Source organism: Triticum dicoccoides, chromosome 1A (assembly GCF_002162155.2).
Source record: "Triticum dicoccoides isolate Atlit2015 ecotype Zavitan chromosome 1A, WEW_v2.0, whole genome shotgun sequence".
In the NCBI taxonomy this organism is placed as follows: Eukaryota; Viridiplantae; Streptophyta; class Magnoliopsida; order Poales; family Poaceae; genus Triticum; species Triticum dicoccoides.
In genome coordinates, this window is record NC_041380.1 from 534,136,806 (window position 1) to 534,163,672 (window position 26,867).

The window sequence follows — 26,867 nt, forward strand, 5'->3', positions numbered from 1 at the left end:
GAAAAGGAGAAGAAGAAGGAGAAGAAGAAGGAGAAGAAGGAGGAGGAGAAGGAGGAGGAGAAGGAGGAGAAGAAGGAGAAGAAGGAGAAGAAGGAGAAGAAGGAGGAGAAGAAGGAGAAGAAGGAGAAGAAGGAGAAGAAGAAGAAGAAGAAGGAGGAGAAGAAGGAGGAGGAGAAGGAGGAGAAGAAGGAGAAGAAGGAGAAGAAGGAGGAGAAGAAGGAGAAGAAGGAGAAGAAGAAGAAGAAGAAGAAGAAGAAGAAGAAGAAGAAGAAGAAGAAGAAGAAGAAGAAGAAGAAGAAGAAGAAGTGTCGTCCCACCATATGGTGTGCTCCTGAGTTTATTAAATCGGCGATTGAAATTCTAAAAGATTGCCAGAGGAAAAGGATCAAGAAGTTAGGGTTTGGGTGGGTGCTCAGTTTGACTGTTGATGCGCTCCGAACAAGGAACCTTCCCGTGTTTCTAATGGACAATACAAGTGAATCCCTTGTGATCAATGTTGGCACGCAAGGCGGTCTTAAGATTACACCCCATGCTGTGCATTGTGTCCTTGGCTTACCCAATGGCGGCACAGATCCAACTCCTTTCTCCTATGCACAAAAAAGAGAGCAACTTTTGAAGCTCAAGGAACTACTTGGTGTCTCTAAGCACAAAAACATTAGTTTTGAAGTCTTGTACCAACGCATTCGCCTCGGGGGCGATGACGACTTGACGATAAGATGCTTCATTATAATTGTGTTCAATCGTCTCTTATTCCCCACTACGGCTAAATATATCACAGGGAGGGATGCGGCTTGGACTTCTGACTTACACAATCTCCCAAATATTGATTGGTGCAAGGTCCTTGTTGACGACATTAGCCACGCTGTAATTTCCTGGAAGTCCAAGAGGTTGGCTTACCCCAAGAGATTGGCTAATTCCAAGAAATTGTATGAACCAACCCTGTCCCTCACTAGTTGCACCCTCTTTTGTATTGTAAGTCATTCCCTATTTGGTTACTTTGTTCTTGTTCTTCTTTTCTCTTTTAATCAAAGGATGTGATCTGCATTTGATATACTATGTTGTTACTTTTTGCAGATTTTTTATTTGACAACCTATTAAGTATGAATCGGCTAGATGCAATTGAAATCCCACGTATTGCACACTTCACCAATGATATTATAGCGAATATCTTGCGTGAAGATACACAGATAGCTAATGGCCTTGAAACATACGGTAAACTTGCGGTGAGTGCTACTGTTCTGACCATACATCATTGATACATTCTTTACTGTAGTCTCAGATTTTAAGTGACACCACTATATTACTTTTTAACAGCTTAGGCCCAAGGAGGGTACCTGCTATTTCGAGGATTCCCAATCTCAGCACTTATTTACAGCCTGTCCACCTTCCCCGCCGCCTACTCTTCGAGTTCTCACAAATTATAGTGACAATCGTGCTTCAGTTCATGATGGATCATCTGGTGACCCCAATGTTAGTAAGGAGGTGCCTGCAAAATTTGATCATTTATCTCCGTCTGGACAACCCTCCCAAACTGTTGAGACATTAGAGACAGGAGGTAGTGCCCTTGCCCCAGTTATACCAAGGTTCTCAATTTGATGGATCTAGATGTCCATGTTGTGATGAGATCTGTTCATCTGTATGGTCCACCATTTCATTACTATTTTTTGTGTTTTCATACTTTTTAACGACTCATTTTGCATTAACGACTCATCTGCTTCTGCACGGAGCCCGGCTGCAGCTTCGCCGGCCCGCCACCGGCGCTCCTCGGCCACCTTGCCACCCTGCATTCCTGGCCTGTGCACAAGATTGAGTACGGCAAGGTTCTCTGGCTTCAGGTTCCGGTGTCAGTGCCGCGGCGTCTGCTCCTCGCGGAGGACGGCGGCGTGTTCCTTCTTGTTGTGGGCTTGCTCAATGCGATCGCTGTTGTGTCAGTGGTGTGCATCAGGGCCAGCACGTCCCCGTCGCTGCAGTACCCAGCCATGATGTGGGCATATGGTCCGCCGGACGTTGCAGGCGTCAGATGTATGGTGGGCACGGAGGCGGTGACGAGCAGCTCCAAGCCCAGCGATGTCGTCGTGGAGAAGCTGCCATTCGTGTTGCTTGTGCCGCCTACGCATGTGTTTGGGGCTGGGGCATCCAAGGAGTTGTCTCTTGAGATTCGAATTAACAAGATGTGATTCTGAACTTAGTTTAGTAGGAATTAGTTGGAACCGGAGTAGTATGTGATTGGTAAGTAACGCTGCCTTTTGGTTGCAATGCCACGTGGTGGTTTCCGCGGCAATTAGGATGTGTTGTTGCAGCTAGTGTTTTGGTAACCGTGATCCAATGCTTCCATACAATGCGGCCATTCCTGTGAATGTTGCAACAAGATGGTTTTCAATGAATGGAAGTGCGCATTGTTTAACATACAAGAGAGGCTAGTTAATTCAGCATGCCCACAAGAAATACATTGAGAGATGGTGACATGTATATGAGCTTTGTATGATAGGAGGAAGAATTAGCAGCAGGGAATTGATAGACAATTCCTAAAGAACAGCTATAACAATGTTCCAAATATACCCAGCAAGAGGACAATAAAAATTAAGTGGTTATCACAAAAAAGGCTGTTAGAGTCAGAGGTGCCACCTCTCTTTTGTAAAACATCTCTGGCCAGCATACCATTTTTCATCGAGACCAAATAGATGACATCTAGCGGCGGCAAGCCCGAGTCTGGAATGATCGGGAGATGGGGAAGTCGGCGGAAGCAAGGCAGCAGCTTAACTGATGCACCAGACGGGTGTGGAGGGTTGTTGACGCCAAAGAAAGGTTGGGTTTAGAAGGATGGGGGCGAAGGAGGTGGCTTGCGGAGGAGGGATGATGAGGTGACGCGGCACTGCCACGGGCCACGATTGGTGGTGGCAGGCGGCTCGGTTGACGTCATAGGAAGTCTCCTGAGCTCCTAGGATTTCCATTCAACAATCTGCACCGATTCGACTCATGTCGCCCTCTTTGATTTGCCAAAGAATGAGAGAGTTGTGATAATTTCAGTATCACGATCTCTTTTTTTTTAGTTTTGTTGTAGCGATATGGCAACAACATTTGTACTTTCATTTGATGTCGTGCAACAATCAACAACAAATTTACTTGTATCAGAATTTCACAATTTCTAAAAAAATCTATAAATTAATGAAAACAATGAAACTCCAATATAGCTGCTTATTGGTCACTGTATATGTTTTTCTTCCATGGAGAATTTCACATACTAACCTTTGCAGTACTCTATAGTGTCATACAGTGACCACGTAATTAATGAAAACAATGCAAACTCCAATATAGTACTCTAACCTTTTTACGGGTTTATTTGGGTTCATCCAAGGTAATAAAAACATCTGGATTTCAGATTGTGACACTTCATATGAATGGCGAAAATAAGAAGAAAATAATAAAGCAGGAGAAATAAATACTCCAAAAATGCTAATAAGCTTCTATGATATTAGAATTCATAATATTTTAGACAAGCATTTGGGAAAAAGAATCTCAAAACTGATACTGAAGTGACAGATTTTGAGCCAATTACGTGGATGTGAATGACACTATAGAGTACTGCAAAGGTTAGTATGAGAAGAATTTGACCCAATGCGTCTGCCGTTTGGTTTTCATGCCTATGAATTGATGATAGACAAGGAAGACTCCAGTTCGATGCAGCATGTTGCATGTCTATGCCTAGACCTCTTGTTTCCTTAGCTCTATACCAAGCTTTAGTGTAACCAATGATCACTCTCTCACCAAACATAATTTATTTATTCATTTGTGAAGGAAATATGCCCTAGAGGCAATAATAAAGTTGTTATTTATATTTTCTTATATCATGATAAATGTTTATTATTCATGCTAGAATTGTATTAACCGAAAACTTAGTACATGTGTGAATACATAGACAAAAAGAGTGTCCCTAGTATGCCTCTACTAGACTAGCTCGTTAATCAAAGATGGTTAAATTTCCTGATCATAGATATGTGTTGTCATTTGATGAACGGGATCACATCATTAGAGAATGATGTGATGGACAAGACCCATCCGTTAGCTTAGCATAAATGATCGTTTAGTTTTATTGCTATTGCTTTCATCATGACTTATACATGTTCCTCTGACTATGAGATTATGCAACTCCCTAATACCGGAAGAACACCTTGTGTGTTATCAAACGTCACAACGTAACTGGGTGATTATCAAGATGCTCTACAGGTGTCTCCAATGGTGTTTGTTGAGTTGGCATAGATCAAGATTAGGATTTGTCACTCCAAGTATCGAAGAGGTATCTCTGGGCCCTCTCGGTAATGCACATCACTATAGCCTTGCAAGCAATGTGATTAATGAGTTAGTTACGAGATGATGCATTACAAAACGAGTAAAGAGACTTGCCGGTAACAAGATTGAGCTAGGTATGAGGATACCGACGATCGAATCCCGGGCAAGTAGCATACCGATGACAAAGGGAACAACGTTTGTTGTTATGTGGTTTGACCGATAAATATCTTCAGAGAATATGTATGAGCCAATATGAGCATCCAGGTTCCGCTATTGGTTATTGACCGGAGAGGTGTCTCGGTCATGTCTACATAGTTCTCGAACCCGTAGGGTCCGCACGCTTAACGTTCGATGACGATTCGTATTATGAGTTTATGTGATTTGATGTACTGAAAATTGTCCGGAGTCCCGGATGAGATCACAGACATGACGAGGAGTCTCGAAATGGTCAAGACATAAAGATAGATATATTGGAACGTTATATTCGGACACCGGAATGGTTCCGAAGTGTATCGGGTATTTTCCGGAGTACCGGGGGGTTACCGGAACCCCCCGAGGGATTAATGGGCCACAATGGGCCTTAGTGGAGAAGAGAGAGGGCCGGCCAAAGGTGGCGCCCCCCCTTGCCCAGTCCGAATTGGACAAGGGGAGGGGGCGGCGCCCCCCCTCCTTCCTTCTCTTCTCTCCTCTTTCCCTTCTTCTCCTACTTGGACTAGGAAGGGGGGGGGGGGGCGATTCCTACTTGGACTAGGAGTCCAAGTAGGACTCCCCCATGGCGTGCTCCCTCCTAGGGCCGACCTCCTCTCCTTCCCCCTTTATATACGTGGGAGGGGGCACCCCAAAGACACATAAGTTGATCTTTTAGCCGTGTGCGGTGCCCCCCTCCACAGAAACACACCTCGGTCATATCGTCGTAGTGCTTAGGCAAAGCCCTGCACCGGTAACTTCATCATCACCATCACCATGCCGTCGTGCTGACGAAACTCTCCCTCGGCCTCAACTGGATCAAGAGTTCGAGGGACGTCACCGAGCTGAACGTGTGCTGATCGCGGAGGTGCCGTGCGTCCTGTACTTGGATCGGTTGGATCGCAAAGACGTTCGACTACATCAACCGTGTTACTAAACGCTTCTGCTTTCGGTCTACGAGGGTACGTAGACACACTCTCCCCTCTCGTTGCTATGCATCTCCTAGATAGATCTTTGCGTGATCGTAGGTAATTTTTTTGAAATACTGCGTTCCTCAACAGTGGCATCCGAGCCAGGTCTATGCATAGATGTCATATCCACGAGTAGAACACAATGAGTTGTGGGTGATAATAGTCATACTGCTTACCAGCATGTCATACTTAATTCGTCGGTATTTTTGGATGAAGCGGCCCAAACCGACATTACATGACCGTGTTCATGAGACTGGTTCTACCGCCGTGCTTCGCACACAAGTGGCTAGTGGGTGTCTGTTTCTCTAGCTTTAGTTGAATCGAGTTTGACTACGCCGGGTCCTTGTTGAAGGTTAAAACAGCACACTTGACAATTTTTTTGTGGTTTTGATGCGTAGGTAAGAACGGTTCTTGCTAGAAGCCCGTAGCAGCCACGTAAAACTTGCAACAACAAAGTAGATGACGTCTAACTTGTTTTTGCAAGGCATGTTGTGATGTGATATGGTCGAGACGTGATGAGATATAAATTGTTGTATGAGATGATCATGTTTTGTTAAAGTTATCGGCAACTGGCAGGAGCCTTATGGTTGTCTCTTTGTTGCATAAGATGCAAGCGCCATATAATTGCTTTACTTTATCGCTATATGATAGCAATAGTTGAAAAAGCAATAGTTGGCGAGACGACCATGTGATGTCACGTTGATAGAGATCGAGATGATGGAGATCATGGTGTCATGCCGGTGACGATGGAGATCATGACGGTACTTTGAAGATTGAGATCAAAGGCACAAGATGATGATGGCCATATCATGTCACGTATTTTGATTGCATATGATGTTTATCTTTTATGCATCTTATTTTGCTTAGTACGACGGTAGCATTATGAGATGATCCCTTACTAAATTTCAAGCTATAAGTGTTTTCCCTAAGTATGCACCGTTGCTACAGTTCTTCATGCCGAGACACCATGTGATGATCGGGTGTGGTAAGCTCTACGTTCACATACATGGATGCAAGCCAGTTTTGCACACGCAGAATACTCGGGTTAAACTTGATGAGCCTAGCATATGCAGATATGGCCTCGGAACACTGAGACCGAAAGGTCGAGTGTGAATCATATAGTAGATATGATCAACATAGTGATGTTCACCATTGAAAACTACTCCATCCCACGTGGTGATCGGACATGGTTTAGTTGATTTGGATCACGTGTTCATTTAGATGACTAGAGGGATGTCTATCTAAGTGGGAGTTCTTAAGTAATTTGATTAATTGAACTTAAATTTATCATGAACTTAGTCCTGATAGTATTTGCATATCTATGTTGTAGATCAATAGCTCGCGTATAGCTCCCCTGTTTTATTTTTGATATGTTCCTAGAGAAAACTAAGTTGAAAGATGATAGTAGCAATGATGCAGACTAGGTCCGTGATCAGAGGATTATCCTCATTGCTGCACAGAAGAATTATGTTCTTGATGCACCGCTAGGTGACGGACCTATTGCAGGAGCATATGCAGACGTTATGAACGTTTGGCAAGCTCGGTATGATGACTACTTGATAGTTTAGTGTGCCATGCTTTACGGCTTAGAACCCGAACTTCAAAAACATTTTGAACGACAAGGAGCATATAAGACGTTCCAAGAGCTGAAATTGGTATTTTAGATGCATGCCTGAGTCGAGAGGTATGAGACCTCTGACAAGTATTTTTGCCTACAAGATGGAGGAGAATAGCTCAACCAGTGAGCATGTGCTCAGAATGTCTGAGTACTACAATCGCTTGAATCAAGTGGGAGTTAATCTTCCAGATAAGATAGTGATTGGCAGAGTTCCCTAGTCACTATCACCAAGTTACTGGAACTTCATGATGAACTATAATATGCAAGGGATGACAAAAACGATTCCCCGAGCTCTTCGCGATGCTGAAATCGGCGAAGGTAGAAATCAAGAAAATCATCAAGTGTTGATGGTTGACAAGACCACTAGTTTCAAGTAAAAGGGCAAGGGAAAGAAAGGGAACTTCAAGAAGAATGGCAAGCAAGTTGCCACTCACATGAAGAAGCCCAAAGCTAGACCCAAGCCTAAAACTAAGTGCTTCTACTGCAAAGGAAATGGTCACTAGAAGCAGAACTGCCCCAAATAATTGGCGGATAAGAAGGATGGCAAAGTGAACAAAAGTATATATGATATACATATTATTGATGTGTACTTTACTAGTGTTCATAGTAGCTGAGGGATTCCTAGATTAAGGGGTCTCTTGACAGCCGGATTATATCCTTTGGCCGGACTGTTGGACTATGAAGATACAAGATTGAAGACTTTGTCTCGTGTCCGGATGGGACTCTACTTGGCGTGGAAGGCAAGCTAGACAATACAAATATGTATATCTCCTCCTTTGTAACCGACCTTGTGTAACCCTAGCCCCCTCCGGTGTCTATATAAACCAGAGGGTTTTAGTCCGTAGGACAGAATAACATACAATCATACCATAGGCTAGCTTCTAGGGTTTAGCCTCTCTGATCTCGTGGTAGATCTACTCTTGTACTACCCATATCATCAATATTAATCAAGCAGGACGTATGGTTTTACCTCCATCAAGAGGGCCCGAACCTGGGTAAAACATTGTGTCCCCTGCCTCCTATTATCATTCGCCTTAGACGCACAGTTCGGGACCCCCTACCCGAGATCCGCCGGTTTTGACACCGACATTGGTGCTTTCATCGAGAGTTCCTCTGTGTCGTCGCTGTTAGGCTTGATGGCTTGTACGATCATCGATAGCGATGCAGTCCAGGGTGAGACTTTTCTGCCCGGATAGATTTTTGTATTCGGCGGCTTCGCACCGCAGGCCAACTCGCTTGGCCATCTGGAGTAGATCGAAAGTTACGCCCCTGGCCACCAGGTCAGGTTTGGAAGCTTAAACTACACGACCCATATCAGCGGAGACTTGATCTTCGACGGATTCGAGCCTCTGTCTTGTGCGTCATGCGGTCACGATGAGTACGATTTAGCTCTACCATCAGATAGTGTTTAAGAGATCGCACCGGCAGCCGCCCCGACTCTCAATTCGGAGCCGGTTGTGCCATCCATGGACGGGTGGATGGACCCCGCCACGGAGGCCTTACCCTCAGCGGTGATCGAGCCAAACATCGACCTTACCCTGCGCGAGAGCCGTGTTGTCAGACTGCCGGACCCTTCTTCGGCCACGGACTCCGAACTGCCTGTGCCCGTTCCTAGCGAATCCGGTTGGGCGCCGATCATGGAGTTTACCTCCGTGGATATTTTTCAGCACTCGCCCTTTGGCGACATACTGAACTCATTAAGGTCTCTCTCCTTGTTAGGAGGATCCTAGCCGAACTATGTTCGGCAGGATTGGGATACGGATGACGAAGAAATTCGCTGCCCACTCACCACCCACTTAGTAGCCACTGTCGACGACTTAACCGACATGCTCGACTTTGACTCCGAAGACATCGACGGTATGGACGATGATGCGGGAGACGAAGAGGAACCACTGCCCACAGGGCATTGGACAGCCACCTCATCATACGATATATACATGGTGGACACACCCAAAGAAGGTAATGGCAACGAGACAGCGGAGGATGACCCCTCCAAGAAGCAACCCAAGTGCCGACGTCAACGGCGCCGCTCTAAGTCCCGCCAAAGCAAAAGTGTTGATACCGGCACAGGAGATAACAACACCCCGGATAGTGCCAAAGACAACCGCCTCCAACAAGATTCATCACAGGAGGATGGAGAAGCCAGCCCTCATGAGAGAGCAACAGATAGAGAGGAAGAGGATAATAATTACATACCTCCCTCCGAAGACAAGGCAAGCCTCGACAATGATGAATTCGTCGTGCCAGAGGATCCCATCGAACAAGAGCGCTTCAAGCGCAGGCTTATAGTCACGACAAGTAGCCTTAAGAAAAAGTAGCAGCAGCTTCAAGCTGATCAAGATCTGCTAGCTGACAGATGGACTGAAGTCCTCGCGGCCGAGGAATATAAACTCGAACGCCCCTCCAAGAGTTACCCAAAATGCAGGTTGCTACCCCGACTGGAGGAAGAAGCGTATGACGCGGCTGATCGGCCACCTCGTGGCTGCGATAGAGAGGCATTCCAGCCAATAGCTCAGCCTGCACCCCAACGCCATTCAAATAAAAAGGCATGGGGAAATACGCCAGACCTGCGAGACATATTGGAGGACAAAGCAAAACATGCAAGATCGATCTACGTATCACGAGGGCGCACCACTATGCGAGACGATAAACGTCACGCCAGATACAGTAAAAGTAAATCCGGCCGGGCCGAACACAGCGGGCAAGACTCATTGGAGCTGCGTCGTGATATAGCCCAGTACAGAGGCGCCGCACAACCCTTATGCTTCACTGACGAAGTAATGGATCATCAAATCCCAGAGGGTTTTAAACCCGTAAATATAGAATCATACGATGACACAACGGATCCTGCGGTATGGATCGAGGATTTCCTCCTGGATATCCACATGGCACGCGGTGATAATCTACACGCCATTAAATATCTCCCACTCAAACTCAAAGGACCAGCTCGGCATTGGCTCAATAGCTTGCCAGCAGAGTCCATTGGCTGTTGGGAGGATCTGGAAGCCGCATTCCTCGACAACTTTCAGGGCACTTATGTGTGACCACCAGATGCCGATGACTTGAGCCACATAATTCAGTAGCCAGAGGAATCGGCGAGGCAATTCTGGACACGGTTCCTAACAAAGAAAAATCAAATTGTCGACTATCCGGATGGAGAGGCTCTAGCAGCTTTCAAGCACAACATCCGCGACGAGTGGCTAGCCCGGCACCTTGGTCAGGAAAAGCCGAAATCTATGGCAGCCCTCACGACACTCATGACCCGCTTTTGTGCGGGAGAAGACAGCTGGCTGGCTCGCAGTAATAACATATCAAAGAACCGTGGTACTTCGGATACCAAGGACGGCAATGGCAGGTCACGTCGCAACAAACATAAGTGCCACATTAACAGCGACAATACCGAGGATATGACAGTCAATGCCGGATTCAAAGGCTCTAAACCCGGTCAGCGGAAAAAGCCATTTAAAAGAAGCACTCCAGGGCCGTCCAGTTTGGACCGTATACTCGATCGCTCGTGTCAAATACACGGCACCCCCGACAAGCCAGCCAACCACACCAATAGGGATTGTTGCGTATTCAAGAAGGCCGGCAAGTTAATTGCCGAAAACAAAGATAAGGGGCCACATAGCGATGACGAGGAAGAGCCCTGGCAGCCAAACACCGGAGGACAGAAGAGGTTCCCCCCACAAGTGCGGACGGTGAACATGATATACGCAACCCACATCCCCAAGAGGGAGCGGAAGCGTGCGCTCAGGGACGTATATGCGTTGGAGCCAGTCGCCCCAAAGTTCAACCCATGGTCCTCCTGTCCGATCACCTTCGATCGCAGGGACCACCCCACTAGTATCGTCATGGCGGATTCGCCGCACTGGTCTTAGACCCAATCATCGACGAATTTCACCTCACTCGAGTCCTTATGGATGGCGGCAGCAGCCTGAACCTGCTTTACCAGGACACAGTGTGCAAAATGGGTATAGACCCCTCAAGGATCAAACCCACAAAAACGACCTTTAAAGGTGTCACTCCAGGTGTAGAGGCCCATTGCACAGGCTCAATTACATTGGAAGTGGTCTTCGGATCCCCGGATAACTTCTGAAGCGAAGAATTAATCTTCGATATAGTCCCGTTCCGCAGTGGCTATCATGCACTTCTCGGGCGAACCGCATTTGCGAGATTCAATGCGGTACCACATTATGCATACCTCAAGCTCAAGATGAAAGGACCTTGGGGGGTCATCACAGTTAATGGAAACACAGAGCGCTCTCTCCGCACGGAGGAGCACACTGCGGCCCTCGCAGCAGAAGTGCGAAGCAGCCTCTCAAGGCAATACACCAGTTTGGTGTTTCAAGACCCGGACACCTTCAAGCGCGCTCGGATTAATCGGCAACTAGACCTCCTGGCACGATCTGAGCTCGTGTAGCAATGCGGCCCCCACCCCGGCCCAAGCCAAACGTTGGAATTCGTGCCACGTGTACATAATTACGCATTAAAAATACCATGGGCACATGTGGGGAGGGGGGCACAACTACGGCACGCCCCAATACGCAGCTTAAACCGCACTAGGGGCTTCCCGCTTTGTTATTTTTCTCTTTCAGGACTTTAATCTTTGGAAACCCTATCCGGCAGCATGATTGCCGAACACATGATGCAGCAACCAAGGAGGCAGAAAGCTACATCACACCGCGGAACTCCCAGGTGGATTACGATAGCGAGTAAAATATTTGCGTTAATACTATTCCTCAGCTTGCCCTTGGAAGGGACATAGTCCTACTTTTTGCTTATCGCACTATTGTATCATTCTGCTTTAACGCACCTTTTTTAATAAACAATGCATAACACTACGACTATTATTGCATTCTTGTTATATATATATATGTGTGTTCATTAATGACGCCTTGCAACTGTACACTTTGGTACGACCAATACACCAGGGGCTTAAGTACCCCACATTATGGTGTGAGAAGTCCGAACACTTTCACAAGTGCGGCACCCCGAACTTATAGCATTATATGCATCAGCTCCGAATCATGTCTTTGGTCAAATGTTGGGTTTGCCCGGCTCCTATGTTTTGGTACCTTACGTTCCTCTCTATCGGCTAAGGTAGCACTAGGAGAACTACTGCGATTGTGCCCCGGTTCTGCTGGGCTAAGCACCTCAGTAGAGAAAGCTAAAACTGACTGTCATGATAAGGCGAGAGACTGTTTGCTGTTCGGCGAGGTTTCGAGTCCCTAAAGACTTATGCCGCTTAGAGCGAGGAGCCGGTCCTGTCCGGCTTAAAGGCATGTATCGCGCCCCGAATTCGGCCTTCCGAATACCAGGGGCTTCACCAAAATTTAAAATTATAGAATTCTATGGCTAAGTGAGAGTGATAAAGCATTATTAGTCCAGTTGCCTTGTTCGCTGTGCTGAGCACCTCCCTCGAAGGACCCAAGAATGGGAACAAGAGTGCTCAGGTTTATCCCGAACACCCCAGCACTCGCGGCATGGGGGCAGAAGCCGAGGACTAGCCATCTCTCAGATTGGATAAACAACCAAACAGAAGGCAATATTTTAAATTCAAACAAGCGTTGCATTAGCGCGTATGAAACAAGTTTTCATCATACAGGATCACACGAGCAAGTTTACTCAAATATTACATCCTTTGGACATTCGTCCGCTACAAGACAGGCACCCTTCAGGACACCCTCATAATAAATTTCGGGGGTGCGATGCTCCTTGCCCTGCGGCGGTCCTTCCTTGATCAGCTTCACGGCGTCTAGCTTGGCCCATTGCACCTTCACACGGGCGAAAGCCCGGCATGCACCTTCGATGCAGACGGACCGCTTGACGACTTCCAGCCGTGGGCAGGCATCCACAAGCCGCCTCACCAGGCCGAAGTAGCTGTTCGGAAGGGCGTCGCCAGGCCACAGCCAGACTATAAAGCCCTTCATGGCCTGTTCGGCCGCCTTGTGTAGCTCGACCAGGTGCTTCAGCTGGTCGCTCATAGGCACCGGGTGTTCGGTCCCAGTATACTGAGACCAGAATAGCTTATTCGTTGAGCTTCCCTCCTCGGCCTGGTAAAACTGTGTGGCATCCGACACGCTGCGGGGCAAATCTGCGAATGCTCCTGGAGAGCTCCGGATTCGGGTAAGTAATAGGTAATTTACTTTCACATGCTTGCTTTGCATATAGAATGCCTTACCCGCCGCTATTTTCTTCATCGCGTCAATCTCCTGGAGGGCCTTTTGGGCTTCGGCCTTGGCACTCTTTGCGCTCTCGAGGGCCGCGGCAAGCTCAGACTCTCGCGTCTTCGAGTCAAGCTCCAACGCCTCGTGCTTCGTCACGAGTGCCTGGAGCTCTTGCTGCACCTCGCTCACCCGAGCCTCTTGCCTTTCCCGCTCGGTGCGCTCCTTGGCCGCTTTATCTTCGGCCTTGGACAGCGCTCGCTTTAGGGTAGCCACTTCAGTCATGGCCCCTGGCAAATTCATGATGATCCTATCATTTTGCAATCGCATTCTTTTTATACATATCCATAGACTAGGTACTACTTACCTTTGTTCTCCTCGAGCTGCCTCTTGGCAAGGCCGAGCTCGTCCTTGGACCCTTTAAGGTCCTGCTTCAGTGCGGCGACCTCCGCAGTCAGTGCGGCAGATGCCAGCAGCGAAGTCTGCATACGCATATTGACATACTTATATTAGACTCCTGCGATATTGTTTGATCCTCTGTTCGGCTTTTCTTTGTGAACACCGAACAGAGCATCAGGGTCTACTGTCTATGCAGTAATATTTTTCCTATATTTTAAACACTTACCTCAAAGCCTGTTAGAAGGCCGGCACAGGCTTCAGTCAATCCACTCTTGGCGGACTGAACCTTCTGGACCACCGCACTCATAATAGTACGGTGCTCCTTGTCGATGGAAGCGCTGCGAAGCGCTCCCAGCAGATGTCCGGCGCCTCTGGATGGACAGAGGTCACCGGCACAAGCGTCTTGCCCCTCTTGGAAGGAGGCCGCCTGCCCGAGTCCGGAACCACTGGTGGTTCCAGCGCGGTGTTCGGCTGAGGGCCGAACTCGGAGCCCTCAGGGGCCTTGTTCCCTCTGCTCCCGGAGTCCGGAAGGTCGCCTTGAGGTGCCTCCGGGACTGTCTTCCCTCGACCCGGTGCCTCTTGAGACAATACCTCAGCGTCATCTGCAGGGCAAGGGGAGGTGGCGGTCGGAAGTGGATCGCTATCCATATCCGATGAGCCCAGGGAGCCGTCCGATGATACATCAATACGGGCTCGTGGCGACCTGCATAATCATATTCGGCATTAGGGGAAGCAGTGCGACAAAGGAATGCTATGAGTTACTCTAGTATCCGAATACTTACGACTTCGCCAGGGGCTTGGCCCTGAGCAGCCACTCGTCTTCGCCTTCGGCGGCGGTGGTGGAACTGTCCGGAAGGAGAGTCCTTCCCTTCTTGGACCCTTCGGCCTCCCCAGTTGGGGCGGCCTTCCTTTTCTTGTCTCCCCCAACTGAAGGGGGAGCATCTTCTTCTTCCTCCTCGTCTTCGGAGGAGGACTGTGTCGCAGAGTTATCTGACGATGAGTCCGATAACGCCTGGCGTCGAGAACTCTTTCGGGTTCCCTTGGCCTTCTTGGTCTTCTCCGGCACCTTGTAAGGAGCTGGAGTCAGCATCTTCGTCAGGAGAGTGTCTGATGGGCCTTCGGGCAAAGGAGCCGGACAGTCGATCTGTCCGGCCGTCTCCTGCCAGTCCTGTCAAAGGTACGGGAGATTAGATCCCGCATAGAGTCAAACTATGAAAAACAAGTATCCTGTGAGAGGTAAAACAGCTTACCGCGCTGGCTTGGCGCTTAGCGCAGAACCCGCGATCCTCGATAGTGGGAGGGGGAACCTCGACACCCTTGAATAGCACCTTCCAGGCATCCTCGTGAGTTGTGTTGAAGAGCCTGTTTAGAGTTCGGTGCTGGGCCGGGTTGAACTCCCACAAGTTGAAAGCCCGTTGTTGGCATGGGAGGATCCGTCGGATGAGCATGACCTAGACTACGTTGACGAGTTTGAGCTTCTTGTTCACCATGTTTTGAATACATGTTTGGAGTCCGGTCAGCTCTCCCGAACTACCCCAAGACAGGCCCTTCTCTTGCTAGGAGGTGAGCCGCGTGGGGATGCCAGATCGGAACTCGGGGGCCATTGCCCATTTAGGGTCACGCTGCTCGGTGATGTAGAAGCACCCCGATTGCCACCCCTTTATGGTCTCCACGAAGGAGCCCTCGAGCCATGTGACGTTGGGCATCTTGCCCACCATGGCGCCTCCGCACTCCGCCTGGCGGCCGCTCACTACCTTCGGCTTGACATTGAAGGTCTTCAGCCATAAGCCAAAGTGGGGCTTGATGCGGAGGAAGGCCTCGCACACGACGATAAACGCCGAGATGTTGAGGATGAAGTTTGGGGCCAGATCATGGAAATCCAGGCCGTAGTAGAACATAAGCCCCCGGACGAATGGGTGGAGAGGGAATCCCAATCCGCGGAGGAAATGAGTAAGGAACACTACCCTCTCATGGGGCCTGGGGGTGGGGATGAGCTGCCCCTCATCTGGGAGCCGGTGCGCGATGTCGTTGGGCAGGTATCTGGCTCTCCTCAGCTTCTTGATGTGTCCCTCCGTGACGGAGGAGACCATCCACCTGCCTCCCGCTCCGAACATGGTTGGAGAAGGTCAAGGTGGGAAATGCGGACTTGGGCGCTGGAGCTCGAGTGTGCGAAAATGGATGAGCAAAGGAGGAAGAAGGCGTGGATGAAAAGGTGAATCCTTATCCCTTTATATGGGCGGCCAAAACTATGCGCCCCCAGCCTGGTAAAGCTCGCTTATCCCCCAAGCGCCGAATCGATGGCGCGGTTGGGTTACCCACGCCCGTATTGATGAGGATCCCGTGATAAGGGAACACGATCTCTGCTTTGACAAGACGTGTCAAAAAACTGCCTCGCGTTATGTGCGGGGCTAGTTAAAGGAAATGGTTCCAATAATCACCGGGCCATGGCATAATGTCGTGTTGCCAAAACAAGCTAGCAAATTGGATTTGTGGAAATATTATTCTCTCTACGGTAGTATGTGGAACTTATTTTGCAGGGTCGGACACTATCCTTGTATTCAAATTCTTCCGTGGTGTATTCGGAGAAGGAACCCGCCTTGCAATGCCGAAGACAATACTGCGCGCCGGACTCATCTTCATTGAAAGCCTGGTTCAGGGGCTATTGAGGGAGTCCTGGATTAGGGGGTCTCCGGACAGCCGGATTATATCCTTTGGCCGGACTATTGGACTATGAAGATACAAGATTGAAGACTTCGTCTCGTGTCCGGATGGGACTCTACTTGGCCTGGAAGTCAAGCTAGGCAATATGGATATGTATATCTCCTCCTTTGTAACCGACCTTGTGTAACCCTAGCCGAGGGAGTCCTGGATTAGGGGGTCTCCGGACAGTCGGACTATATCCTTTGGCCGAACTGTTAGACTATGAAGATACAAGATTGAAGACTTCGTCTCGTGTCCGGATGGGACTCTACTTGGCGTGAAAGGCAAGCTAGGAAATACAGATATGTATATCTCCTCCTTTGTAACCGACCTTGTGTAACCCTAGCCCTTTCCAGTGTCTATATAAACCGGAGGGTTTTAGTCCGTAGGACACAATAACATACAATCATACCATAGGCTAGCTTCTAGGGTTTAGCCTCTCCGATCTCGTGGTAGATCAACTCTTGTAATACTCATATCATCAAGAATAAATCAAGCAGGACGTAGGGTTTTACCTCCATCAAGAGGGCCCGAACCTGGGTAAAACATCATGTTCCCTGCCTCCTTTTACCATCCGCCTTAGACGCACAGTTCGGGACCCCCTACCCGAGATCCGCCGGTTTTGACACCGACATTGGTGCTTTCATTGAGAGTTCCTGTGTGTCGTCACCGTTAGGCTTGATGGCTCCTACGATCATCGATAGCGATGCAGTCCAGGGTGATACTTTTCTCCCCGGACAGATCTTTGTGTTTGGCGGCTTCACACTGCGGGCCAACTCGCTTGGCCATCTGAAGCAGATCGAAAGCTACGCCCCTGGCCGTCAGGTCAGGTTTGGAAGCTTAAATTACACGACCGATATCCGCGGAGACTTGATTTTCGACGGATTCGAGCCCGTGCCTTGTGCGTCACACGGTCACGATGAGTACAATTTAGCTCTACCACCGGACAGTGTTCAGGAGATCGCACCGGCAGCCGCTCCGACCCTCAATTCGCAGCCAGTTGCGCCGTCCATGGACGGGTGGATGGACCCCACCATGGAGGCCTTATCCTCAGCTGCGATCGAGCCGAACATCGACCTTACCCTGCACGAGAGCCGTGTTGTCAAACTGTCGGATCCTTCTCCGGCCATGGACTCCGAACCGCCTGCGCCCGTTCCTAGCGAATCCGATTGGGCGCCGATCATGGAGTTTACCTCCGCGGATATTTTTCAGCACTCGCCCCTTGGCGACATACTGAAGTCATTAAGGTCTCTCTCCTTGTCAGGAGAATCCTGGCCAAACTATGTCCGGCAGGATTGGGATGCGGATGACGAAGAAATTCACCGCCCACCCACCACCCACTTAGTAGCCACTATCGATGACTTAACCGACATGCTCGACTCCAACTCCGAAGACATCGACGGTATGGACGACGATGCAGGAGACGAACAGGAACCACTTCCCACAGGGCACTGGACGCCCACTTCATCACATGACGTATACATGGTGGACACACCAAAAGACGACAACGACGAGGAACGGAAGGACGCAACAGAGGGTTGTCCCCTCAAGAAGCAGTCAAACCGGCGGCGTAAGCGCCGCCCCAAATCCCGTCCCGGCAGAAACAACGATCGTATAGACCCAGCCTTAGAGCAGGGTGAACAATCGCCGGACCACGGCAACACGGAGAATCAAACCGAACAACCCGACTCTGTCAAAGATAATAGTCTGGACGACATCACACTGGACGGACATCCGGAGCAACAGAATGCCCGTCAAAGGCTTGTTGCCACCGCGAGGATTCTAAAAAAGCAGAAACAAAGGCTCAAGACTGCGCAAGACACCCTCAGAATCAGATGGAGTAAAGTACTCAACACAGCAGCGAAGTACGGCGGTAATCGCCCCACCAAGAGCTACCCGAAGCAGAAGTTGCTACCTAAATTCGATGAGGAGGCCTTAGGTCCCCCGCAACCAAAAATTAAAACGGCCATCTGGCCGGATAGACGACCTCACGGCCAACATAGAGCGGCAAACAACTCCGCACATAAGCTAATACGCGATCCACGCGAGGGCTCGCATCAAAAGGACGGCGCAACCAGATCCATCTATGGACCATGCAAGCGCGCTCCAGCATACAATGCAACACAACAAACATCTGAACATCACGGTACACCCCGATACAGGGGTGCCGCACACCCCCTATGTTTCACCGACGAGGTGCTGGACCATGAATTTCCAGAGGGATTCAAACCCGTAAACATAGAGGCATACGCCGGAACAACGGACCCTGGGGTCTGGATTGAGGACTATATCCTCCATATCCATATGGCTCGAGGAGATGATCTCCGTGCCATCAAGTACTTACCCCTCAAGCTCAAAGGGCCAGCTAGGCACTGGCTCAAAAGCCTCCCCGAAAGCTCCATTGGAAGCTGGGAAGAGCTCGAAGACGCTTTTTGGGCAAATTTTCAAGGGACTTATGTCCGACCTCCGGATGCGGATGATTTAAGTCATATAACTCAATAGCCCGGAGAGTCATCCCGAAAGCTTTGGAACATGTTTCTTACTAAAAAGAACCAAATAGTCGACTGTCCGGACGCCGAAGCCTTGGCAGCTTTTAAACACAGCGTCCGAGACGAATGGCTTACCAGACACCTCGGCCAAGAAAAGCTGAGAACAATGGCAGCATTAACAAGCCTCATGACCTGCTTTTGCGCGGGCGAGGACAGCTGGCTATCCCGATGCAGCACCGGCGACCCAAGTACGTCCGAAGTTAGAGATGGAAATGGGAAATCATGACGCAGCAAAAATAATAAGCGCCGGAATAAAGAAGACAGCCCGAAGAGCATGGCGGTAAACGTCGGATTCAAAAGCTCTCGGCCAGGTCAGCAAAAGCCGCCCTCTAAAGGCGCCAGAGATGAACTGTCCAGCCTAAACAAAATTTTGGACCAAATATGTCAGATCCATAGCACCCCCGATAAACCTGCAAATCATACCCATAGAGAATGTTGGGTCTTCAAGCAGTCCGGCAAGCTCAACGCCGTACACAAGGGGGAGGATACACCAAGCGAAGACGAGGATGAGCCTCTCAAGCAAGACACTGGGGAACAAAAGAAATTTCCACCAGAATTCAAAACAGTACACGTGTTACACATGATCAAGGGGAGAAACAAAGCGGCACTCCCAGAGAAATATGCCCAAGGGCCTATCACCGCGGAATCCTACCACTGGCCATCCCAACCGATCACTTTCGACCATCGGGATTACTCAACAAGTATACGGCACGCAGGATGGGCTGCCTTGGTATTAGATCCAATAATTGATGGATACCACTTCACACGAGTCCTGATGGATGGTGGCAGCAGTCTAAACCTGATATATCAGGATACAATCCGCAAAATGGGAATAGACCCAATGAAAATTTGCCACAGCAATACTACCTTTAAAGGAGTAACGCCAGGCCCAGGGGCTCATTGCACAGGCTCCCTGCTACTAGAGGTTATATTCGGCTTCCCCGATAACTTTCGTAGCGAAAATTTAACCTTCCACATTGCTCTGTTCCAAAGTGGCTATCAAGCACTACTTGGACGGGAAGCTTTCGCTCGCTTTAATGCAATACCGCATTATGCTTCCCTCAAGCTTAAGATGCCCGATTCACGTGGCATCATTACAGTAAATGGAAATATTGAGCGATCCCTGCGAGCCGAAGAGAGTGCGGCTGCCTTGGCAGCCGCACACTAAAACGGCCTCACCAACTAAAGCATTTGATAGGTCATCAAGACTACGGACACAGTTAGACGAGTCCGATGAAGCTATATGTAATTCAGACAGGTTTGATGGCCACACCCCTATTACAAATACAAGGGGCTCAACGCGCGCAGACAAGTGGCAATTTTTACTCATCTTGAATTATACATGGTTTCTTTAAACCTACCTTTTTGCACGACAACTTTTCACCTAAGTTCCTCTCTTTTACAGATGACCATCGTGCTACACCTGTCCAGGATACGGCACAACGGAGACACAGGTGCAGACGTGCAACAGGGACCCGTTCCAAGGATTCTTTTTAGATTAAGACCCTGCATAAACCTTTCTTACTGTCTCTTGTTGATACACATCCCTCGGATTCTCAGTACTATTGAGAAGGATGCTGGCGTCTTGGCATGTGGCCACGTCAGAATAATGCACGTACCTGGACACCAGGGGCTTCTTACAAAGGGCACTGTTTAGGCCCGGTTTATACCATAAAGACCGAATACCTTAGGGAGTGTTCGGCGTCGCGAGTTTGGCCTTATATGCATCAGCTCCGAATCATGTGTTTGGTCAAATGTTGGGTTTGCCCGGCTCCTGTGTTTTGCTGCCTTATGTTCCGCTCTATCGGCTAAGGCGACACCAGGAGAACTACTGCGATTGTGCCTCGGGTCATCCGGACAAGCACCTCAGTAGAGAAAGCCGAAAACTGTCTGTCATGATATAGCGTGAGACTGGTCAACCACTCGATGACCTATCGGAATGTTCGAATTCCTCTGCCTTAACGAAGGGCCGTTTCCCGGCCATGCAGGAACGCACCCCGAATTCGGGAGAGTGCGGAGCCACCAGGGGCTATATAGTAGCCCCACCGTCAAACTCCTATGGCTAAGTGAAAGTGTTAAAACATTATAGTCCGGTTGCTTCGTTCGCTGCGCTATCACCTCCTTAATAGGACCAAGACGTTGGATTAAGTGTGAAAACGCGTCTTCTGCGAACAGCTCCGCATTATATGAGTGGGGGTTGAAGCCGATGACTGCAATCTTTCAGGTTATATACATATATACATAAACGGCCGCACAGGAGGCATCATATTACTTTCAGGAAAAAGTATAAATATAGCCTTAATAAACTTCATAAACATTGTTTTTACAATGGGAATACATGTCACTCAAACATAATATTCTTCGAGCACTGGGCCTCTATCAAACGAGCACCCTCAAGAACTTCTTCAAAATAGTGCTCGGCAGCCACTCGGCCTATGGCCGAACCCTACGCCGCAACAGTGGTAGCATTCATCTCCGCCCAGTATGCTTTGACATGGGCAAGGGTCATCCGCGAGCCTTCTATGCACGCCGACCTCTTCATCGCATTGATGCGCGACACCGCACCAAGGAACTGCTGCACTAAGCTGAAATAGTTGTTCGACTTCGGCTCTTCCGGCCACAGATGATCTACGACGGACCTCATGGCGAGTCCGGACAATCTACTGAGTTCGGCCCATTTGGCTAGCTGATCAGTCAAGGGAAGCGGACGCTCAGGAATGTTAAATTGTGACCAGAACAGCTTGTCCACTTCACGATCTGTTTGATCTCGGAAGTATTCGGCCGCATCGACATCGCTCGCCGCCAAGTCCATATATGCATCTGCCGAACTCCACAGCCGATCTAGAGGGGCATACCGCGGATCTCCAAACTTCCTCCGCAGCAAAAAGGGCTTCCCAGCCACAATATCACTGGCTTCACGCAGCTCCTCCTTCTTCGCTCTCATGGCAGAGCAGGTGTCCTTGGTCGCCATCGCGGCCTTTTCAAGGTCTGTTGCCTTCGCTCGGTTCTCTTCTTCAAGGAACTGGCAACGGTTGGCAATGTATTTTAACTTTACGGCCATCTTGGCCATCTTCTCTTTGCTCTCGCAATGCGCGGCCTTCTCGGCTCTTAACTCTTCGGCCGCCTTCAAAGCAGCCGCATTACTACTTCTTGCTTGTTCTTTGGCTCGGGCAAGCTCCGCCCGAAGGGTCTCCACGGTGGCAGCTCCATCTGCACTCACAACATATTAAAGATACTGGCATCATGCTGCTCTTACTATGTGACATTCACCAGAAAACATCACTTACCCTGTGCCTCATCAAGCCGCTTGTTAACAAGCTCGATGTCGGCATCTGCCGCATCCAGTTGCCGCTTTAGTTCGGCAAACTCATTAGTCCGGCTAGCCATCGGAGCTTCCACCACCTGTACATAAAGGCGGTTTGGTTATTACCTGGGACTACGATCCTCTGTTTGCCGCCGTTCTCGATGACAACCAGAGTCTTTGGGGCTACTATCTACATAGGGCACACCTAAAAATGTGCGGTACTATTAAAAAGTATATCATTTCACGTACCTCAAAGCCCGTCAGTAGACTCATAAAAGCTTCATGCAATCCGCTTTCGGCGGACGAAATTCTTTCCATCACCGTACCCATCAACGTACGATGTTCTTCTGAGATGGCCGCTCGCTCCAACAGCTCCCTCAGTACGTCCGACCGCATACCATACGGTGCTAGACTCTTTTGTTTGCTCTCTTTAAGAGCCGGACGCTGGGGACTTCGGGTGACTATAGGATTATCTTCTGGCCTCACCGGATCCGGAGAGGCCCTCCGTGACGACACTTCAAGGTCGCCCGCTTCTTGAGCGGGGGAGTCTGGGGGAGGCGTTTCGCTCTCCATCATCTCCAGAAGAAGATCCCCTGAAGACGAGCTCTGCTGAGAAGGGCTAAGATCCGAACTGCAAGATAAATGCTTCGGTTATTTTCCTCAGAGGTAAGGTAGTATATCTTCACTATTAAAGTACTTTTTGATTACTTACAGCTTGTTAGAGGGCAGATCCCCGCGCGGACTTTGTGCGGCAAAAGCACCCTCCAAGGCAGACCCTCTGGTGGAGACTTCTTCTCCCATTTGGAAGCCTTGGTTTCCGGATCTTCAGAGGCAGTCCTCTTCCTTCCCCGAAGCGAGAGAAGATCAGATTCTTCCCCTTGGTTATCCTCCTTCACAGAGGCACTCATTCCCTCAGTTGGAATTGGTAGCGATGGGGGCCCACTTTCGACCTCATTATTCCCCCCTTTATCTTCCTTTGAGGGCTCTGGGAAAGGTGCTAACTCGAGCATCTTTTCCAGTACCGGATTCTCCAAACCCTCAGGAAGGGGGGCCGAACACCGAATCATCTTCGCCTTTGTTAGCCAGTCCTGGTCAAAGAGCGATTTCTCAGAATGATGTCATAGTAAATGAAAGACGGTGTGTTCGGCTAGAGGATTACTTACTTGGTCGGCGCTACGGTTGCTACTCAGGCCCACGTCCTCGGTAGTATCTGGACACTCTATTTGGGGTCCGAAGAATGATTTGTACATCTCCTCGTGCGTCAGGCCGAGGAAATTCTGAATAGTGTGCGGCCCTTCTGGGTTGAACTCCCACATGCGGAGGGGCCGGCATTTGCAAGGCTGGACTCGACGAACCAACATGACTTGCACCACCTTAACCAGACTGAAATATCCATCGAAGAGATCTTGAATGCGGCTTTGCAGTATAGGCACGTCCTTGGCTGAACCCCAGCTCAGCCCTTTGCTAATCCATGACATCAGTTGTGGTGGAGGGCCCGAGCGGAAAGCAGGAGCAGCCACCCACTTGGCACTTCTGGGAGCTGTGATGTAAAACCACTCCCGCTGCCATAATCCGGACACCTCTGGAAAGGAACCCTTTGGCCATGGAGCTCCAACGATTTTACTTATTAATGCGCCTCCGAACGCTACGTGCTGCCCCTCGACCACCTTCGGCTTCACGTCAAAGGTCTTGAGCCACAGGCCGAAGTGAGGGGTAATGCGGAGGAAGGCCTCACATACGACAATAAATGCCGAGATGTGGAGAAATGAGTCCGGGGCTAGATCATGGAAATCTAGCCGGTAATAGAACATCAAACCCCTAACAAAGGGATCCAGGGTGAGGCCTAGGCATCGGAGGAAGTGGGAGATGAACACAACGTTCTCGTTGGGTTCGGGAGTAGGGACGACCTGCCCTCGGGCAGGCAGCCGATGCGAAACCTCGGCGGTTAGGTATCTGGCCTCCCTCAACATGATATCCTCTTCCGTAACGGAGGAGGGCATCCACCAGCCTTGAAGGCTGGATCCGAACATGATTGAAGGTCCGAAGAACCTGACATGGGCTTGGGGTGTTAGAACTCGAGGCGGGGAAGGATTCGATCGAGCACGGGAGGGAAAAAAGTAAAAGCCTTGTCCCTTTATAAAGAGGGTGAATATCAAGCGTCCTCTCCGTAGCCATTTGGGACTTGCCTATAATCTAGGAGTCCTAGACACGGTTGGGTTACCCACGACCTTATTGATGAGAATCCCGTAATTAGGGGAACACGATCTCTGCTTTGACAAGACGTGTCAAGAAACCGCCTCGTGTTATGTGTGGAGCTGGTTGAAGAAAATAATCACCGAGCCATGGCTTGATGTCATGTTGCCAAAACGTGTCAGCAGATTAAGATTTGTGGAAATATTATTCTCTCTACGGTGGTATGTGGAACTTATTTTGCAGGGTCAGACACTATCCTTGTATTCAAATTCTTCTGTGATGTGTTCGTAGGAGGAACCCGCCTTGCAATGCCGAAGACAACACTGCGCGCCGGACTCATCGTCATTGAAGCCTGGTTTAGGGGCTACTGAGGGAGTCCTGGATTAGGGGGTCTTCGGACAGCCGGACTATATCCTTTGGCCGGACTGTTAGACTATGAAGATACAAGATTGAAGACTTCGTCTCGTGTCCGGATGGGACTCTACTTGGCGTGAAAGGCAAGCTAGGCAATACAGATATGTATATCTCCTCCTTTGTAACCGACCTTGTGTAACCCTAGCCCTTTCCGGTGTCTATATAAACCGGAGGGTTTTAGTACGTAGGACACAATAACATACAATCATACCATAGGCTAGCTTCTAGGTTTTAGCCTCTCCGATCTCGTGGTAGATCAACTCTTGTAATACTCATATCATCAAGAATAAATCAAGCAGGACGTAGGGTTTTACCTCCATCAAGAGGGCCCGAACCTGGGTAAAACACCGTGTTCCCTGCCTCATGTTACCATCCGCCTTAGACGTACAGTTCGGGACCCCCTACCCGAGATCCGCTGGTTTTGACACCGACACTAGCCCCCTCCGGTGTCTATATAAACCGAAGGGTTTTAGTCCGTAGGACACAATAACATACAATCATACCATATGCTAGCTTCTAGGGTTTAGCCTCTCTGATCTCGTGGTAGATCTACTCTTGTACTACCCATATCATCAATATTAATCAAGCAGGACGTAGGGTTTTACCTCCATCAAGAGGGCCTGAACCTGGGTAAGACATCGTGTCCCCTGCCTCCTGTTACCATCCACCTTAGACGCACAGTTTGGGACCCCCTACCCGAGATCCGCCGGTTTTGACACCGACAGTAGCCCCTGAGTATTTGATACTGGTTCAGTTGCTATGATTAGTAACTTGAAACAAGAGTTACAAAATGAACAGAGACTAGTTGAGGGCAAGATGACGATGTGTGTTGGAAGTGATTCCAAGGTTGATAAGATCACCATCGCACACTCCCTTTACCTTCGGGATTAGTGTTGAACCTAAAATAAATGTTATTTGGTGTTTGCGGTTTACATGAATAAAACCTTCTGTGGTCATACACCCAAGGTGAATGGTTTATTAAATCTCGATCGTAGTAATACACATATTCATAATATTGAAGCCAAAAGATGCAAAGTTAATAATGATAGTGCAACTTATTTGTGGCACTGCCATTTAGGTCATATTGGTGTAAAGCGCATGAAGAAACTCCATGCTGATGGGCTTTTGGAATCACTTGATGCTTGCGAACCGTGCCTCATGCAAGATGGCTAAGACTCCGTTCTCCGGAACAATGGAGCGAGCAACTGACTTATTGGAAATAATACATACTGATGTATGCGGTCCGATGAGTGTTCGCGGCGGGTATTGTTATTTTCTGACCTTCACAGATGATTTGAGCAGATATGGGTATATCTACTCAATGAAACATAAGTCTGAAACATTTGAAAAGTTCAAAGAATTTCAAAGTGAAGTGGAAAATCATCGTAACAAAAAAATAAAAGTTTCTACGATCTGATAGTGGAGGTGATTATTCGAGTCATGAGTTTGGTCTTCATTTGGAACAATGTGGAATAGTTTCGCAACTCACGCCACCAGGAATACCATAGCGTAATGGTGTGTCCGAACGTCGTAACCGTACTTTATTAGATATGGTGCGATCTATGATGTCTCTTACCAATTTACCACTATTATTTTGGGGTTATGCATTAGAGACAGCTGCATTCACGTTAAATAGGGCACCATCTAATCCAACACTGTATGAATTGTGATTTGGCAAGAAACCTAAGCTGCCATTTCTTAAAGTTTGGGACTGCGATGCTTATGTGAAAAAACTTCAACGTGATAAGCTCGAACCCAAATCAGAGAAATACATCTTCATAGGATACCCAAAGGAGACTGTTAGGTACACCTTCTATCACAGATCCGAAGGCAAGATATTCGTTGCTAAGAATGGATCCTTTCTAGAGAAGGAGTTTCTCTCGAAAGAAGTGAGTGAGAGGAAAGTAGAACTTGATGAGGTAATTGTACCTTCTCCCGAATTGGAAAGTAGTTCATCACAGAAATCAGTTCTAGTGATTCCTGCACCAATTAGTGAGGAAGCTAATGATGATGATCATGAAACTTCAGATCAAGTTACTACCGAACCTCGTAGGTCAACCAGAGTACGGTCCGCACTAGAGT

At 48.8% G+C, this 26,867-nt stretch overlaps 1 protein-coding gene across 1 annotated transcript in view; it reads left to right on the plus strand.

Annotated features, from left to right (window-relative positions):
- LOC119354693 overlaps window positions 1–2,251 on the plus strand; it is a 10,626-nt gene extending 8,375 nt beyond the window's left edge. Inside the window, exons 3-6 of the mRNA XM_037621439.1 lie at window positions 287–976; window positions 1,075–1,223; window positions 1,315–1,555; window positions 1,702–2,251. Coding sequence (XP_037477336.1) covers window positions 287–976; window positions 1,075–1,223; window positions 1,315–1,555; window positions 1,702–2,177 — 1,556 coding nt within the window. The 3' untranslated portion in view covers window positions 2,178–2,251. The remainder of the gene's footprint in view (window positions 1–286; window positions 977–1,074; window positions 1,224–1,314; window positions 1,556–1,701) is intronic.
- Window positions 2,252–26,867: the final 24,616 nt, after the last annotated feature.